Source organism: Desmodus rotundus, chromosome 6 (genome assembly GCF_022682495.2).
Source record: "Desmodus rotundus isolate HL8 chromosome 6, HLdesRot8A.1, whole genome shotgun sequence".
NCBI classification, from domain to species: domain Eukaryota; kingdom Metazoa; phylum Chordata; class Mammalia; order Chiroptera; family Phyllostomidae; genus Desmodus; species Desmodus rotundus.
The window spans coordinates 94,662,631-94,680,414 of NC_071392.1; the positions used below are offsets into that span (position 1 = coordinate 94,662,631).

General features: G+C 62.6%; 2 protein-coding genes across 5 annotated transcripts; one reads left to right on the top strand and one right to left on the bottom strand.

The window, feature by feature from the left end:
• The first annotated feature begins 17 nt into the window (after nt 1-17).
• PSMA7 (proteasome 20S subunit alpha 7) lies at nt 18-5,184 on the top strand. The gene is made up of 7 exons (XM_053925945.2): nt 18-212; nt 2,306-2,432; nt 2,969-3,093; nt 3,644-3,766; nt 4,050-4,169; nt 4,597-4,659; nt 4,971-5,184. The coding sequence occupies exons 1-7, from the start codon at nt 117-119 to the stop codon at nt 5,061-5,063; spliced, it is 747 nt and encodes a 248-aa protein (XP_053781920.1). The 5' UTR covers nt 18-116; the 3' UTR covers nt 5,064-5,184.
• A 1,490-nt stretch (nt 5,185-6,674) lies between these two features.
• LSM14B (LSM family member 14B) lies at nt 6,675-16,769 on the bottom strand. 4 transcript variants are annotated; one of them, XM_053925942.2, is made up of 10 exons: nt 16,247-16,766; nt 14,399-14,562; nt 13,384-13,513; nt 12,480-12,596; nt 10,528-10,698; nt 10,232-10,309; nt 9,880-10,041; nt 9,418-9,568; nt 8,070-8,255; nt 6,675-7,654 (listed from the first exon to the last, which is right to left on the bottom strand). In XM_053925942.2, the coding sequence occupies exons 1-9, from the start codon at nt 16,371-16,373 to the stop codon at nt 8,084-8,086; spliced, it is 1,272 nt and encodes a 423-aa protein (XP_053781917.1). In that variant the 5' UTR covers nt 16,374-16,766; the 3' UTR covers nt 6,675-7,654; nt 8,070-8,083. The 4 variants fall into 4 exon arrangements, with proteins under 4 accessions (XP_053781917.1, XP_053781915.1, XP_053781919.1 ...); XM_053925940.2 differs by having other exon boundaries at nt 10,504-10,698; nt 16,247-16,764; XM_053925944.2 differs by lacking the exon at nt 12,480-12,596 and having other exon boundaries at nt 16,247-16,769.
• Nucleotides 16,770-17,784: the final 1,015 nt, after the last annotated feature.

Here is a 17,784-nt window from a genome sequence, read left to right on the forward strand (position 1 = left end):
CTGACGCCCGCAGCGCAGTGGGCGGTGCCGGGGGCGGGCGCCGCGGTGTCGGGAGTCCTGGGCCGTGCGGCGGTGAGTGTGCGCTTTTACCCGGCCTCGCCGCGCCGCTCCCCGGGATGAGTTACGACCGCGCCATCACCGTCTTCTCGCCCGACGGCCACCTCTTTCAAGTGGAGTACGCCCAGGAAGCTGTGAAGAAGGGCTCGACCGCGGTGAGCGGCGAACCCCGCGCCCGGGCCGGGCCGGGGACGGCCGGATGCGAGCGGGCCTAGGGGCGCTGCTGGGTCGCGGGAGGCCGGGGATCCGTCCGGGCCTTGGCCAGGGGAGCGGGGGAGGCCCCACGACCTTGGGGGGCGCCTAGGAACTGCGAGGCCCAGCCGCGCTGTTGGGGCGTGTAGAGGCTCCGGGATGGGGGGCGGCCGGAGCGGTGGTGGCCCCGGCGCGGCTCTAGACAGCAGGGGTTTCAGGAGGAACCGCGTTCCTCTTATGTCGGACGCCTGGAGCGCGGCGTCTGCATCGGCCGGGTGGGGTCCGGGTGCGCGTCCCTCGCTGAGCTTCTGCCAGGTGGCGGTGCTGACAGCCTCCTCTTTGTCGTCGGATGGTTTTTATCTGATCGACCTTTCGGAATTGGCTCCGTAGCGTTAGTTGGACGCAAAGGAGTCGTGGCGCTGGTGTTGATGAAGGACGTGGGAAGAGGCGCGTTGTACACTGTGGGCGCCCGGGCTGGGGAGCCGGCGCGACAGGCCAGTCGGATGGAACTGGTCTCCCAACACTGGATTGTCACCAAGGGCAGTCGAGGTGGGGGTTTGCTGATGACCGACGGGTGCTGTGCAGACCAGCGAATTGGGTGTGAGTGGTGAGCTCCCAAGTGCCACCTTCCTTTTTTTCTCTTACTAGTGCGGAGCGGGTAGGCGCGCCTGGGTGGTGACGCCATCTTGGCGGCCGCCTGGGCCCCGCAGCCGGAGCCCAGTGGAGCCGCGGGAGCCCAGCCTGGCCGCTGTGTGGCTGCGCAGAGGCCCCGCAGCGAGCGGAGGCGCGCGCTCTGAGAATGTTAAGCAAGCAGGTGACATGTGACTTAGGTGGAGTGCGCCCAGCCGGGTCCCAGTTAGGGTCTTTCCGCACGAGGGAGCGCGGTGGTCCTGGAGGTGCAGGTGGGCTTCCAGAGCCAAGGCGGGGCGGGTCTCGCTCTGAGCTGGGCGGTTCCACTGACAGTCCCCCCCCCCCCCCCTTCCGCCTGACTGCCCTGCACTAAGAACGCCGGAGAGGCGGGCAGCACGCTGGCTGACTCACTGTCTCGGTGGCATCCGAGCAGGTACCTCTTCTTTTGACCACCCTTGGAAACGCGAGACACTTGCCGGTTTGTCTATTGGTCAGTTTTTCTTTTACTACCTGGCGTGTTGAGGTTTGAGCCGGAGGACAGCACGCACAATTCTGAGAATTTTGATGTTTTCGTTCCCTGAATATTTTTTGAACTGAATGTCCAAAACCCATTTTATGGCCTAACTCAGCTTAAAGAGTACTGGAGAAGAGGCCGCTGACCCCTCCCCCTCAGGCCCATCAGGGTGGGTGGCTTTGCTGAACCTCCCCCCCCCCCCCGGCTCCTGGAGAACCATGAAGACTGGGGAGACTCCTACGTGAGAAAGCGCCTGAAAATCAGACTCTGCAGACCAGAGCTCCCACCCCCGCAGTCTGCGCCCCAGGGGGCATTTGTGCAGTTGGTGCCCCTTGTTTAAGGCCATGGAGGGCACTCCTGGTGTGTGTTGGGGGGAACACGGGAAGCCCCCACCTCAGAGAATCCACCAGCCCAGGAACCGTGGGGCCCTGCTTTTCCGGGGGATTGGCCCCTCTGGGTCTGCGCCTGCCTGGCAGCAGCAACATTCCCACATTTTTCATGCCTCCTCCTCCGCTGCCCAGTGTCAGCCATAAACACAGAGCCGCCCTCCCACGAGTGGGTGATACAGGCGTCCTTCCCCAAGGGGGGTGGCGTGGGTCACAGCCACGGAACCATGGCTTTCAGAACGCCCAGCGTGAACGCCAGGCGTCGCGTGGGACTCTGACTCAGTGGGTTGACGGAACATGGGTACATTCAGTGGTGTCGTCACTGAAGCTACACGTCGGCATCATAAGGGCAGGGGACTAGGCAGCTGGCTGGTCAGGACACCTGGGGGGCTCGGCCACAGGCCGGCCAGTCAGGGCCATGGTTGGTGGGTGTGGTGCCCACAGTGGGGACCTAGGACCCCGGACCCCACCCTCTGAGCCCCGTGCCTGCGGCGGACCCTGAGTGCTGTGCGGTCGTTTCCTACAGGTCGGCGTCCGAGGAAAAGACATCGTCGTGCTGGGCGTGGAGAAGAAGTCCGTGGCTAAACTGCAGGATGAGAGGACGGTGCGGAAGATCTGCGCCCTGGACGACAACGTCTGCATGGCCTTCGCGGGTGCGCCTGCGGCTGGCAGCTGTGGGGTCGTGTGGACTGGGTGAACCCCAGTCCTTCAGGGCGGGGGACTCAGGCCTTCAAGTGCAGGGGTAGCCATGGTTTCCTGGTGGGGGACTGCAGGAATCACGACCCCAGGACGGGGGTGCCGCCGTCACCGTCACTGTTGTCAGCACGTCCCCGGTGGCCGTCACAGTGTAGAGAGAGGTCAGGCGTCCCACAGCTACCGCGCCTGTGACACGGGGGCTGTGGGTGTGGGGGTCTTGGCACTCTCCTCTCGGGTCCAGTGTGGGGACATCTGAGACTCCCGCACGAACCTGGGGTTGCCCTGCCCGTCTCCACGTGGCCTGACATGCACAGGTCTTGGTGCGCCCAGCGCTCTCAGGGAGGGTCACAGAGGCTGACCAGTCCTCCCAGTCCATCTGGGAACCCGAATGGACGCAGACCTGGGCCGTAGGAACCCCATGCTGTCTGCTCGCGTGACCTGTGTCTCTGAGTGAGGGCAACCAGCGTGGTAATGCTGTGCGATGCTACCGCAGGCCTCACTGCAGATGCCAGGATCGTCATCAACAGGGCCCGGGTGGAATGCCAGAGCCACCGGCTGACGGTGGAGGACCCGGTCACCGTGGAGTACATCACCCGCTACATCGCCAGCCTGAAGCAGGTGGGCCCCACCGAGGCCTGGCTCTGGTCACAGCCGGTCACTGCTGTGTCCTGGCGGGTGCCCCACGGCATGCTGTGTGGGTGTCAGCACACAGCACTGCAGGGAAGTTGAGGCTTGCACACGCCCCACCCCCAGCCCTGGCTCTTCTTCCCTTGTGCGTCACCTGCCCGTGTTGCTGGCATTGTCCTCGTTGACTGTCACAGGGCCATTCCCAAGTGCCGTTCTTGATGACAGTCACCTCAGAATGGGGAGGGAAGCCACCCCCACGGAACAGAGAAATGCTAGCCATCCTTACAGCCGCGCGCTGTCGCGCCTCCACACGGCCTGGGCTGTGCTCCAGGGGTGGGCTGGCACAGGCGCGGCTTTGTCAGCGTGGATGTGGGAGGTGATGGAGGGGTGCTGAGAGCTCCTCTCGCCTGTCACTTGACCTGGCGCGGCCTGAAGAGGGGCCTGGGGTGCTTCCGTCCCTCAGTGAGCGCAGCGGGGACTTGGGCCAGCTCTGGGCCTGTCGTGTGGAGATGACGCGGTGACCCGTTCCTTCTCTCGCCAGCGCTACACGCAGAGCAACGGGCGCAGGCCGTTCGGCATCTCCGCCCTCATCGTGGGCTTCGACTTCGACGGCACCCCTAGGCTCTACCAGACGGACCCATCAGGCACATACCACGCCTGGAAGGTGAGGCTCTGGCGGGGGGGGGGGGGGGGGGCGGGTGTACCTCCTGTGGTTCATCCTGCTTCACGCTGGCAGGTGTGTGCACGCACGGCTGTCTGTCCCCCAAGACTGCCACTCACATGGGAGTGGGGGCGCTGTTTGGGATACACGGGCGGCGAGCTGGAAGGACTCAGCCTTGCGGTGAAAGGCCACGGGTCTGTGGACAAGGAAATAGCACCTGTTACCGGCGAGGGTCAGCTGGCAGTGGATTGTCACATCCTACGCCACAGAACACGGTCTCTTTCAGGCCAATGCGATTGGCCGGGGTGCCAAGTCTGTGCGTGAGTTTCTGGAGAAGAATTACACTGACGAGGCCATTGAAACTGACGGGCTGACCATCAAGCTGGTCATCAAGGCCCTTCTGGAAGTAAGTTTGCCTCTGAGGTTGGGGAGGCCAGCGAGACACCCACACTGTGGCAGTGTCCCTCCGGCTGGGCGGCAGGGATGGCGGCCGCAGGGGCCCACAGTGGCACCAGCCCCCACACACAGCTGGCACAGCCCGGGCTCAGCTCACAGCTGTCGCGTGGCCTCAGAGGCTCCAGCTACTGCAGGAGCTGAAATCAGGAGGACTGGGTGCACTAGCTGGGAGCCGGAGGGCTTTGAGACCTTGGAGATGCTGAAGGGAGGAGCCAGAGGCAGAGGGGCTGGTTGGAGGGCTGGCAGTGGGACTGGGGGCCTGCTGTGTCAAAGTCTGCCTGCAGGAGGCAGGAGGGGGCACGGGTGCTCGTTTAAGGAGCTGTGTGGTCCTGAGGCAGGCGAGGCTGTCTGAGGCTCTTCTCTCTCCTGTCCCCCAGGTGGTGCAGTCAGGAGGCAAAAACATCGAGCTGGCGGTCATGAGGCGTGACCAGCCTCTCAAGGTAAAGGCCAAGTCTTGCTGTGTTCGTGGTGGCGTGTTCCCAGGAATGGCTGAGGCGGGTGCTGGCTTCCCACAAACCGGTGGGAAGCGAGCACTGCCACGCTGACCCCCATGGTCCCAGATGCCCCTTGTGTGCTCCCCTGGCACTCGGACAAGCCAGTGGCAGCTGTGCAGGCTGCTCTTGCTTCTCACTCGGCCCCCGCCCGGAGCCCAGACCCCAGCAGCACCTGGCCTTGTTTTCTTGCGGGCACAGCTGTGGGGAGTCCCGGAGCCCCTCCCCCAGGGGCTCACCAGAAACACTCTCTTTGGTAGATTTTAAATCCCGAAGAAATTGAGAAATATGTCGCTGAGATTGAAAAAGAGAAGGAGGAAAATGAGAAGAAGAAGCAGAAGAAAGCATCGTGATGAGAAAGGGGTCTGGCTGGGAGCAATTTTAAATTCCGATCATGGGTGACACTCAATGGCGCGTCAGCATCTCTGTCTGTGCTGCTCGAGCGTCTGCAATAAACTTGCGCTTTTTTATTAACCTCGTCTTCCTCACTCTCCGTGCACCCCCGGGTGGGACTGTGACTGAGAGCAGTCGGTCTAGGCGCTCTCCTGAGTGGGGACTGCTCTGCCTGCCCGCCCCTCGGGGGTCATGGAAGGGCTTTCGGGGGTCCAGCAGCATGGGGTGCTAGGGCACCTGGCACTTACGATGGGGGTGGAAGCTCGTTCCCTCCTTCTAGATTCCCAACAGGCTGGTCTTGTTTCCTGACCTTGTTCAGGCTAATTAGTGTTAATGTCAAGAGCACTCAGTGTCAAGTGTTCAACTTTGACTCGTGGAAGAGCAGCTCTGTTCTGAAGCAGCCTCGGACTTCTGGTTCTAGTGGGCCCGGTCTCAGTGCCACTGCCGTCTCCCCAAGGAATGCGGTGCCTGCTGTTCACCTGCTTTCGCCTTTCTGCCGGAAACCTGCCCCTCCAAACTCCGGGCTGGCAGCAGTGGGTCACCCTGGAGCATCTTACAGAAAACCAGCTGCTGTGCCTGGGCAGTTTTGTGGCTCTGCTCCTCACAAGGCCCTGCTGCCAGTCCTGGCAATGGGCGGCTTTGCAGTCCCTGGCTGTTTGCCCCAAATGGCTCCGCTCTTAGGACTCCCCGGTGCCGCTTTCTAAAGCCTAGCCTGCAGCTTCTGACTCCAGGATCCCCAAGGGCACACATATAAGGTACCTTCTAAAAAGCCTACAGGCTCAGGTACAGGTGGGTTCAGCATGGAACAGGCAGTTGTCAAAGCGCTTTCAGTGTGACTTGAACAGTAAGGTTAGTCCCAGGTGGTGACCGTGACTTGGCTCCATTTAGTCTCTAGCAAATGCCTCGCGTTCAACTGCCGAGTCACATGTATACAAAATACGTGTTTTTCCATATGTAATGTGCAGTTTCTGCCCGAAGTTTTGAGAGAAGAACAAGGCTGCGCATTGGACAGGGGTAACAACAGGCACGATCACCCTGTGTGATGCACAAGGGACACCCGGTGGTCTCGGGCTCTGGCCGGGCTGCCCGTCTTGCTGAAGGACGTCAGTGGCCTGAACAAATGGAAAGTGGCCAAGAATTTGCTGCTGTGCACGGGGGTGGCTGCTGCCCAGGCCTGCCCAGGTCCTAGGCAGGCCTGCAGGAGGATGGACACAGTTGACTGACAGGCCTCCGTCCTGTGGGTTGCTTCCGCAGGCACCCAGAAACCCACCTCAGTGGAGGGGGTGCTTGGAAGCTTGGAAGCACCCGTTACGCACCACCCTGGGTCAGGATCCAAGGCCGAGAACAGGCTGCTCTGGAGGCCTGGAGGCTGGGGGGGCAGGCAGGAGACCACTTCTAAGCAGGTCCGTCTGTGTCAAGTAGAGCTGCGGCAGGGGGCAGGGACTCAGCGACCGAGCTCTGAGCCCAGACCAGTGGATCCCCAGACTGACCAGCCCATATGTGGCGTGTCAGGCACGATGGGGTTCAGGCGACCCAGACAGGACCGCTTACTTCAAAGCAGAGAAGAAGTCTTAAAGTCTGCGTGTTTATTTTAATTACAATTTACATTACTCCAACAGAGCAGCCCTGTTGCTACATTCTAACTCTTAGCCATTAAGTCCTATAAAAATAAACCCAAGCTTTTACAGTAACTTAATACAGAACCAAAATCTTCAGAGCTACCCAGGGGTCAGTCCCCAAGGTGCTCTAGCTCCCTGTGACGCCCTGCCCCGGAGGGGCGCATGCTCGTACGAGGGTGCACCGCTTACTCATGCGACAGTTTACAGCCCACCTCCCTCCCGCCTATGAAAGAAACACAACTATTTACAGCTCAGAGGAATGTGCTCTCGGTCAGCTGGGCTTGTAGGAAAGACAGGCTCATTTCCAAGTGGAGGAGACACTGACTGGGACTGGAGTCGAGCCCCGCCTGGCCAGGTCAGAAGGCGGGGACACCACCCAAACGCGGACTCCTCTAGGGGAGCCAGGCTGAGTGCGCACAGCCCCCAGGGGTGCCTGCACCTGCAAGCCCACCTCCGCAGCACCCCTCCAGGCGTCAGGCGGGCTGTGTGTTCACACAACATGATCTCGCGGACCCCCCCTCCCTGCCCAGGGCCCACCTGAGCCCACACCCCCTGGGCTGGCCCTGCCTGGCTCCTGAGACCCCACCAGTGGCAGTGAGGGTGCCAGGCCAGCAGCACCAGGGCCAGCAGGGTGACAGAGCTACGCCTGGCTGCCATGCAGCCAAATGAGATTTGGCTCCACTTCTAAAGTCAAAGTGAGAATCGAGCTTTCGCTCTAGAAACCTTTTTTCAAAACACAACCGTAGACTAGACTGTGCAGAACTGAAAAAGGGTTCAGAGGCCTGAGAGCGCTCCCCAAGGTCCTGGAAACAAGCGGAACCGCGTCCCAGTTGTGTGATGACCAAAACAAAAAGTGAACGGTGACCCGACGTCAGTCTGCCCGCAGTGCAGCATCCTCACTTCACAGTGCCTGCTGCTGCTTCGGCCAGAGCCTGTGGGAGGGGCGGGGAGGGGACAGGACACCACGTGATGCACTGAGCAGCACCCCCAGCCCCAGGCGGGCCAGGGCTACTCAGACCTCCCACCACCCCAGCACAGAGTCCTTTCTGTAAGCACGGGACCCGGCAGGGACAGGTCAACACCCAGTTCCTAAGGGCACACGTGTCACCTGAGACCCTGTCAAAGAGGCAGGGCCACCTGCACAGAGACCATAGCTTCTCACAAGCTCTCCTAGCCCCCGCCCCCATGCGGGAACCCACTTTCACGGTGCTGGGCCCCGGGGCCCAAAAAGCAGCTGGCGATGCAGAGGGTCAGGCCTCAGCTCTGAGCTCTTCCTGAAGGGGCTCCAGACAGGGAACCCGCGTCCCCACGCCTGCCCTCAGAGGACCTCGAGGGGCCCCCACTTACCTCTGCCTGCTTCCTTACACACGGCCGGTCCCGGCTCTGTGGGAAGTCGGGTTGCGCCTTGCGGTACCACTGCCCCTGCCCCCTCGCAATCCACCTCGGAATCCACGGCCACGAAGAAACCTCCCCGACACCCCGAAGGTCTCCGTGTTGAGCTTCCTTTCCTCAGCCCACGTGGTCCTCCTGGAACTGAACCAGACAAGGGCATGAACCTGACTGCAGAGGTGCCCACCCCAGCTTTCTGGACCTAGGCGGAAGGACAGACAGCCACTGTGCTCCTGGGCCAGTCAAGGGATTGGCAGAAGGGCAGCCAGCCAGGCCCCAGTCCCCAACACCACAGGTGCTCCCCGGCCTGCTCCTCATGGACCAGCCTGCTGGGCACAGAGCCCGCACCTCAGGTTCCCAAGGTGAGGTGGAGACGTGAGGGCTGCAAAGGAGTCACAGGGGCCTGCAGCAGATCCCTTCCAAACAGGCTCTACCAGACAAGGAGGGGCCGGCTGCTTGGGCAGGGTCCCCACCAAGGTGCTGACGCTCTGGGGGTGGTGAGGACCAGCACAGCATAGCCGCAGCACCCTCTGTGCTCCCCAGGCACCTCTAGCAAGGGCCTGTGTCTATCGCCGCTCTCACAGCAGCAGTGGCTGCATCCCTGCTGCCTTTCAAGGCGGCTGACCCGCTCCCCTCACACCCCAGCAGCAGACCTGCCAGCCCGGCCTTCGAAGCAGTTCAGAAGCCAAGCCCCTCCCCGCCCCCACTGAGGCTACTGGATGACCCCACGCTAAGATGGCAGCTGGCTTTGGCCTGGGCCCCAAACCTCTGCTGGCTCCCCACAGCGCTGAGTAGGAGCTGGCTGTTGCCACTGCCTGCCAGCCCCATGTGGATGCATCCCCGCACTACCCACCCAGAGCAGGCTCAGGGCCCAACCTACTGCTCTCGTCACTTGTCCTCAGCCCTGGTGCCCACAACGCACGTGTGTCTCATATAGGTGTATCCCCCTCACCCACGCTCCGTGCACCACATTCACAGTGCAGCCTGCTCCCAGGCAACACCTGAGCCCCAGTGGTTGGGCCCTGTGCCCCACAGTCAGGGGGAAGAGCACCCACAACAAGACCCTCTGAACGCCCTGCAAGTTGCCACCCTGGCAAGGGCCTCAGGCCTCCAGGGCCAGCCTGGATCCAAGAAGCAAGTCCCTAACCACTGGGGATGGGGGGAAAGAGAACGAGAGCTGTCTATACCGCTGCCACTGTGTCCACTGGGGCTGAAACAGGAGCAGGGCCCTGAGAGGCATGCCCTGAACTGAAAAGCGGGGTGGGGTCGCCGAGGGTGAGCCCCAGGGCCTCCCGCGCCCGCCCACCTGGTCTTGAGCTCAGATGAGATGTTGTCGAAGAAGGACTTGGACTTGTCATAGTAGCAGGAGGGCCCCAAGTGGTCCTCCTCGGCAGGGACCTCGTCACTTGGGGTCACCACTGCGGGGTCCTTCTCCTCTCCCTTCTCAGCTCTGTCATCTGCACAGAGAAGGTGCACCCTGAGCTGTGGGAGCAGACAAAGCCCCTGTGCCAGGCAGGCCCTCCTAGCCACTCAGCAGCAGCTGCTCTGTGCTAAGTGGCACCTCCTCCTGAAGTCCACCCCCAGCACTCCCCCACCACCACCACCACTGGCCTTGACCACCAGGGCCGGGCCATCCACCTCACAGGGCACGTCTCAGTAACCCTCAGAGGGTGCAGCCCCCCTACTGGCCCCCCACCCACTCCAGCTGTCACCATCTGACCCACTCTGTGGGTGCTCCTCGGGGGTACTTTCACACAAAGACTCAGACCTTTGAAATTCAGCTTCTTCTTGAATTCCTTGTCCAGCTCCTCTCGGTTGAACTGGGCATTTGCACTCTCAAAATCAAAGTCGCCCTCAAACCTGATGGTGTTCTCCTTGACGTCGGTCGGGCGGCTCTGCCCTCTGGAGCGGTTTCTGGTTCGTCTGTTCCCTGTGAGGAGAAATGACAATCATGGCTGGGAGCCACAGGCCCAACAAAACTGAGTGTAAGACAAGCCAGAGAAGGGACAGAGCACACCACAGCCACAGCTCCAGTCCCAACCCCCACATCCGGGCTGCGCCTCCCACCCAGCAGGCGAGCAGGCAGAGAGAACTGGCCGCAGAGAAGGCAGTGCGGGTACCTGATCTCCTCCTCTGGGGCCTCCTGTTCTCATCATTCACCTGCGCTGGCACAGGCACAGCAGCGGGCTGGCTCACATCTACGGCGCAAGAGGGAACAGTAAGACAGGCGCCTGCCAGGGCAGAGGCCACGGGTGGATGGCAGCAGTGGGCACCACCCCAGGGGACATGCAGCAGGGGCCTGCCCTGGAGATGCGTGTGGAGTTTCAGAGGGGCGCAGCGCCTTTTACAAGGCCCCAAGCAGCAGGGTGCATGGAGAGCAGAGGGTGCGCACCCCAGGGAACGCGTGTTTCGGTACCGCTGGTGCTCTTGCTGCTTGGGGGGGCCGCGCGTCCGTTGAGCTGCACCCCCACAGCGCCCTTGCTGCTGGGTAAGAGCTTCTTGGTGTTCAGGTTATCGAGAGAACCAGTCTGGACGGCCTGCTCCACCATGGGGCTCTTACCGGCGGGGACAGATGGAAAAGCAGCTCCTACATTGGGGAGGAGAGATGTGTCGAAAGGAAAGGAGAGGAGATAGCTCCCCACCCCCACACACATTTATGTTCAGGTCAAAGGTCAGGTGGGTGAGGCAACCACCCAGCAAGGGTCCACCCAACACAGGAAAGGCCCTCGGTAGGACACCTCTGCATTAGCCCCCAAAGCCAGGCCAGCTCCACCGCTCTGACCCCCGGCTCCGTGTTAGGAAACCAGAGGAAGGAAAACCACCTGGCCACAATAGAGTACTCCCAGGCGGTTTAGAAATGGCTTTCCAGAAACCACACAAGTTTTGAGCCCGAGGGGACTTGGGAGTCCCGAGAGGCTGGTGTGTTCTCGATCTGACAATGTGTTTCATGCAGGTCCATGCTGAGTAAGGACCACCCAGTCTGGGATTGCCCAGAAAGCGCAGCGGTTGGCCACTGGAGTTAAGATGCAGGACATCGTCATCTCCACATGCAGCACGAGCGAGGCAGAAAGGAGAAAGCGGCGCTAACGACCTAGAACAGCCTGCACTGCTCCAGAGAGGAGACCGAAGGCCCCAGGCTGCCCTTGGCAATGGGCTGCACTGCCAGCCCAGACACAGCACAGGAACGCGCAGAAACAGAGCCTTGGGAGAGGGCCCTTGGAAGCCGTGTGAGCACAGAGGGACGTGCCCTGTTCATCCGCTGCCGTCCCCACTCCGGCCCGGTCCTGGTGAGTGGGTGGCAGTGCACGGAGGCTGGAGACAGAAGCCAGCCCTGACCAACCTCGGGCACCCCACCCTCGAGGAGCAGCCCAAGACAAGCGAAGATCACGTATTTCGCCATTTTTCCCCACAGGACAGAAACCAGGGGAATTACTGTAACAAATTCCTCGTAACCAGATCAAACCACTGCCATGGCTAATTGGCCCCTGCAGTGTCTATACAACAGGCACCTCCCCAAAACGCCTCCTCCGGCCTGCACCTCGCCCAGCACAGCCTTCCCTGAGTGACACAGCTCCTGACTGCCTCCTCACACCCAGACAGCACAGACAAGAACCTTGGGCCTGCCACCTTTTTGTGCCACAGGCGGAGCAGTTACACTGTCTTGCCTAACAGCGGTTTGCAGGGCTCCAGGAACAATGGTGTGTGCAGAGTAACTTGGAATGGGGGAGAAGGCATTACTCCTTGGTAACTGCAGGACACACGCAAAATACACACACACTGACGGGCACTGTCCTGGACGTCTCCACCATAGTGTGGGCAGGGTCTGCCTCTGGTCACACGTGTAAACACCACAGCTAGGGCAAATGGAAAGAACTACTACCAGCCCAAGCCCAGAAACTCCCATCTGGACTGCTGCCAGCAGACAGGTGGCACGGCGCAGCATGAATGAGCCAGTCATCAAGCCTACACTGTTTGCTTGTCAACGGCTCAGACTGGTCACCCCACTTTAAAGTGGCCTCATCATATGAAGGCTCCTGAGCCGCAGAGCGGCGTGTGGGCTGCCGGGCAGTCTTCCCCCACCACGTAGGCCCCGCAGGAGCGGCAGGCCCAGGGAGGTGGCCCTCTGCACAGCGGGTGGGGCCACGCACGTTGTTCACAGTGCAGGTTGAAACCCAGCGGGGACCAGCTGGCACTCTCTAACCCTCCTTCCACACAGAAGTTGCTAAGTCAGCGCCACGTGCTGAACCAGAGACACGGCTTAACTGGCCCACGGGCTCGGCACTCTTTCACAGCCAGTCACCGTGGCACACGCTTTACCCCTCGCTCTCTGGATGCCAAGACAGTGTGCAGTTCTCCAAACTGCCGTACCCTTGGAAGCGAGCTGGTGTGGCTCTGAGGACATGTCAGGCTCTGAGACAGGCTGTGGAGATGGAGAGGAGCTAGGGCTGGAGGCTGCGGCTGAGGCCGGAGGGCTTACCAGCTTCTCTGGAAGAGGAGAGGGGAGAGAAGAGCACAGAGAGAGGGCACAGGTAAGTAACGAGACACTCGTCCTGTGTCCAGCAGGCGTGGAGAGGGCTGAGCGTCCGTCTTAGGATGCTCTGTTCGCACAAACGTAGTCCAGAACACGGGCAGCCGGCCGAGAAGGGCACTGCCACACCAGAGGCAGCAGTGACGACAACAGGGCTTCTGGAAGCAAGGGACCCACAGAACTGCCGAGGGCCTGATCACACCCTATTGAGACAGCAGGATGCAGCGCCAAGGCTGCCAGCACCTTGGTCCGCCTGTGCCGCAGAGCTTTGGCCAGGGCCGGGTGGGCCCTCGCACTGCGCGTGTGGGCGGCCTCAGCCCAGAGCTACCCCACCTGGAGGAAGTGGAGGTTCTGAGCGAGGTGCTGACGGGACTGGAAGGCAGTGGTGGCACTGCATTTGAGTCACATTTACAAGCTGACAGACGGGCAGGCAGGTAGACGCACCGTGGTTACACCTGGCAGTCGCCAGGTCTTTGAGGCAGAAGTGCCACGGCCTCCCCTAGGCTAGGCCAACACCCACGTGAACATGGGTTTGGGTCATCTGTTCCGAAACTCAGACTGCCGCCCCCTCCTCTCAGTGCCTGCTCACTGAGTACTCTAGCACCTGACATGACGCTGAGTCACGTACTGCGGGTGCCCTACGGGCTGAACGTGACAGGAACACAGTGTCCCCCATGTGGAGCCGAGGCCCCACTTCCTAGAGGTCAGAGCGTGGCACTTCAGCAGAGAGAACAAGGTACTCACCTAGACCCAAGGAAGCTGCGTACTGCTGGCTGAGCAGGGAGCTGGCGGCCAGCTGGCTATAGGGCGGCATCCCTCTGAAGGGGCTGTAAGGCACGTGTGGCTGGAAGGAGGAGCCCGAGCCCAGGGAAGACTGAGCAAGGGGATACACAGGTGAGAGAGGCGCCAGGAGCCTGGTGCCCTGCCTGGAAAGCACCATTCAGGCAAAGACAGCCGCCCGATTCCTGGGGCCTCGGGTGGCTCCCAGGGGATAAGGTCCCAGGCAGTGTCTGGGAGCTCACAGCCATCTGCTCCACATTTCCTCCCCAGCCCCACCTGCCCAGGTAATTCTCACTGGAATTCTTCCCCAACTCGAGCTTTTGGCCCCCCACTGCCTGCCATCAGGCAGGCAATACTCTGCAAGAGGGCTGAGGGACCATCCTCACTTGACCCTGCCCCCCACAGAAAGGAGGAGAGCTGCGGCTGAGGAATGACTTCTTACAATCTCCCCAGTCGCAGCTGGGGGCTCCTCGGCCCTCATCCCCAGAGCCTCCTTGAAAGTTAAGGGAACATTAACCCAGGCTCCCTGCTCATCCCAGGCAAAACACCCCCTGGCCCAGCAGGCAAGGTGGGCGGCCCCCAGCACTGCCATTCACCCCCTGGGCAGGGTCAGGAAGGCAAGCCTGCAGTCCTGGTGCCACCCACACCACGCCCCTGGGGCTCTAGCCTGACCCAGCCAGAACCCCGGGACAGAGGCGACGCCCCGAGAACAGCCCTCCCACCCCCGCACCTGGCACTGACACGCACACATGCAGCCTGTCTTGCTCCTCTCACACACAACTGCAGGCCCTGGGACCCAAGGCTTCCACAGGAACACCGACAGCCTGGACAAAAACTAACCGACTTGTCGTTAAAAGGCTACTCCTCCATACTCCTCCAATCGCGTATTCTGACCAAACACATGATGACAAGCTCCCCTCGGACACTGGCGCCTCAAAGGACTGCACACCCCCTTCCCAGCGTGGGGTCACGCACTCACTTGGACGATGGCAGGGTCCTGGGGGAGCGTGTGCGGCGCTTTCGGAGGCTCACACACTGTGATGTCTTTGATGTCACTGCCCCGGAAGATAATATACTCGTAAATCTCCTCTCGAGGAGGGGCAGGCCTGTCCGTGGGCCGGTCCTCAGTGCCGAAGGACCTCACTTAGGAGTGGAGAGAGACGACGTCAGTGGTGTCCTCCAGGGCCGGGTTTCCACACTGCTGCCACTCCGTCCCCGATTTCCCACGGACGATACCCACAAGAACCCCGCTGGCAACGCTCCAAAAAGTTCTGGGTCACAGGGAATGACCCCCGTGCCTGGCAGTCGCAGGAAGCTGTCTTGCCAGGGTCTGTAGGACAGGGTCTACTCGGCAGGCCGAGAGCCCACCAGCTGCTGTCCAACCCCACACCACATCCCCCGGGCAGGCCATTTCTCTGGAGAGAGACGAACAGATCCACAGGGCAGCCCTCGCCCTTCCACACACAGCCAGCCTGGGAGGAGCCGCTGCACAAACAATGGGAGAAAGGGGCCCAGAACTTGACACCCACCCCCAGCCTCTGTCTGGGGAGGGACTTCACTGCGGCTGCAGGAGCCCAGCTGAGCCCCTCCCCGGGCCTGGGGGTCAGCCTGTCTAATCTGGGCACAGCCCCTGCCGCAGACCGGGCTACTCTGGGTCTCAGCTTCTCCACCTGGGACGTTGTGCCAGATGGAGTCAACCGCCTGGGGCACAGGCGAGCGTGCACCTCGTGACACGGGAACCATCGAGAACTTGAGCACCAGGCTCTACAAGGAAACAGGCTAGAGGCCCGGGGTGCCGCGAACTAACGTGCGGGACAGCTCCAGCTTGACCTCTAAAGGCTGAGCGCAGGCTCTCCAGCCCTCCAGACCCACCCCCGGCCCCTGCAGAGCCCGCGGCACTCAGCACCACCCTGGAAGAGGCAGAGAAAGGGCACTCGCCATCTTTCCTGGAGAATGCAGACAAAGAAACTTTGAGGCCCCCTCCTGCCTCCACGAGGCCGAGGAAGAGCCACAGTACAGCCACCTAGGAAGGCTCGGTGTGGTCCCCTGGGCGCACGGGGACAGACTTGTCACTGAAGGGCAAACTCTCAGGCTGAACGGGGGCAAGGGCGGCAAACGCTTTAAATGGGGGCACTCGGGCCGAAGTGCCGTCCTGGCAGGAGGTCCCGCTCAGACGTGGAGTTAGTTCAGGCTCAAGGCCCTGGCTGCTTAATAGGTTCCAGAAGGACTCGCAAAAACCAGCTCTTCTCGCCCCCAGCCTCCGGCGGAGGACGCGCGAGCCTCTGGCCCCTCGCCCCGCCCCCACAGGGACCGGGCTCCCGGCGCCTGCTACCCCTCCGGCAGGTGGGGAGGAGGCAGCATCCGACCCCCACCTGCAGAGGTGGGCTGCGCGCGGAGCGGGAGGCGCGGCGCCGCGGGAGCTGGACCCGCCCCACCTCCCCACCCCGACGCCGGCTGGGCGGGCCGGCCGCACACAATAACGCCGCGGCTGGGGGAGACCATTGTCCCGACGAGACCCGGGGAGCGGAGTGGAGGCCGGCAGGGAGGGAAGACGGGACTCACGGAGGTGGGGGCGGGCGGGGGGCTCACGAGCCGCGGGGGGTGGGGACGCCTGGAGGATAAGGGCCTGCCGAAAACCGTCTGGCAGTGAGGGCCCGAGGGAAAGGGAGTGGCCGGGGGGGGGGGAGGGCGTGCGGGGGGAGGGGCGGCCGGGAGATGGAGGGCGACGGAGGGGAACGCCCGGGCCGGGGGCCTGCGGGGGACCCCGGGGGTGGGGGTGGGGCTGGGCTGTTGGCGGGCGCGGTCGGGCGGTTGGCGCAGCCGCTACCTTTGGCGAGCGCCACAGTGGAGTTGTCCGTGTCGATAGTGTAAAGAATGCCCTCATAGCGGATCTGCGCCTTGGAGATGAGGCTGATCTTGCTGCCCAGGTACGGGGTGCCCGACGAGCCGCTCATGGCGACGGCCGCCCGGCCGGGCCCGGCCCGCTCGCCTTCGCGCGGTCGCCTCGCTGTCCGCTCAGCCTACGCGCCTCCACACCGCCGCCCGAGGGGCCCGCGCGGGGACCAGCTAGTGAGTGGCGGCGCGCGACCGGGGTCTCTGAGGGGAGCGCGGGGGAGGAGGGGCCGCAGCAGCCACATCCGGGGCCTCGCGCCGCCACGCCCCGCCCCGCACGCTCGTCGCTCATTGGCGCACTGCGCTGGCCTACCTTTAAATATGGCCGCACCGCCCGCCTGGGGGCGGGCCCACGCCCGCGCCGGCGTAGCGAGCCCGGCCCGCCCGACTGGCTTTCCCCCTACTTTCCACCTCCCACTTAGGTCGGCTCCCGGCGAGCCCCGCGCTGGGTGGGAGCAGGAGACCAAGCGGACTGGCCTAGGGGAGGGTGGGAATCGGGTGTACCGCAGCGCGCGTGCGCGGGGCGGGCGGGCGGGGACTGAGGAGCAGGGCAGATAGGCGGGGTTGGGGGCGGGGCGGGGCGGAGCTCTAGGCCCCGCCCGCCGCGCGTGCCAGCTCCGCCAGGACCCTGGCTCCTCCTCGTGCAGACTGCACTGCTGGCCTCGGTTTTTATTCTGCGGACGCGTGTTCGCACCTTTTTCCCGTCCCTGGGCTGGAAAGTCGGCCAGCTGGGTTGCGTCCCGACCCTCCCCCTTCCCCAGCATCTGCGGGCCGGGGTGGGGGGTTTCCCTGTCCTAGGCCGTGAAGCGTGGGGATTCCCTGTCTTGGGAGATAAAGCCGGGGTTGGGCGTCCTTGTCCTGTTGGAGGGGGGTGAAGCCGGGGTGCGGGTGGCCCCTGCCCCGCAGGGCGATGGCGCAGGCACCTGTTTTGGGGGCGAAGTCTGGGGATAGGGGAGGTCTTTGTCCCCCCCCGGGACCAAGTCGGGGACGTAGTCCAGGCGCGGGGCGCAGTAGTTGGTATGGATAACAAGCACTTCCGGCACGTCAGTCACTAAATAAAACAAGCTGAGTGCTTCTTCTCTTTAACCCTGCCCCTCCCCCCAAACTTGCGTTGGCGTTCCCTGTCCTTAAAATAAATCGCACCGCCACCAGGGCCTCAAAGCCCCGCCTAACCTGGCCTGCCAGTCCCCTTGCCCGGAGCTCCCGAGGCCTGGCCGGGCCCCCTGCCTGTGAAGTGGAGGAACTGGCCGCCCTCCGCGGGCTCAGACCCATTTCCCCGCCCAGCTAGTAGCGATTGTGCGTGCGCCATGCGCTTGCTTTTTGTCTGCCTTTCCACCGTACATATTAGGTCAGGGCCACTGGAATACTGGAATAAGCACTGGAAAATAGCTTAGTGGGTGGTGACCAGTGTTTTATGAAAATAAAACAGAATTAGATAGAAAATATCAGGGAGAGTCCTGCGTGGAGCGTTGC

What these genes read in the sequence shown, in the direction of transcription:
- PSMA7 (XM_053925945.2), top strand. Translation starts at nt 117, where the DNA reads ATGAGTTACGACCGCGCCATCACCGTCTTCTCGCCCGACGGCCACCTC. An exon ending in GCACATACCACGCCTGGAAG is followed by an intron (nt 3,767 to 4,049) that starts GTGAGGCTCTGG and finishes GGTCTCTTTCAG; the next exon opens with GCCAATGCGATTGGCCGGGG. An exon ending in TCATCAAGGCCCTTCTGGAA is followed by an intron (nt 4,170 to 4,596) that starts GTAAGTTTGCCT and finishes CCTGTCCCCCAG; the next exon opens with GTGGTGCAGTCAGGAGGCAA.
- LSM14B (XM_053925940.2), bottom strand. Translation starts at nt 16,373, where the DNA reads ATGAGCGGCTCGTCGGGCACCCCGTACCTGGGCAGCAAGATCAGCCTC. An exon ending in CACTGTGGCGCTCGCCAAAG is followed by an intron (nt 14,563 to 16,246) that starts GTAGCGGCTGCG and finishes TCCACTCCTAAG; the next exon opens with TGAGGTCCTTCGGCACTGAG. An exon ending in TCATCTGAGCTCAAGACCAG is followed by an intron (nt 8,256 to 9,417) that starts GTGGGCGGGCGC and finishes TGTCTGGTTCAG; the next exon opens with TTCCAGGAGGACCACGTGGG.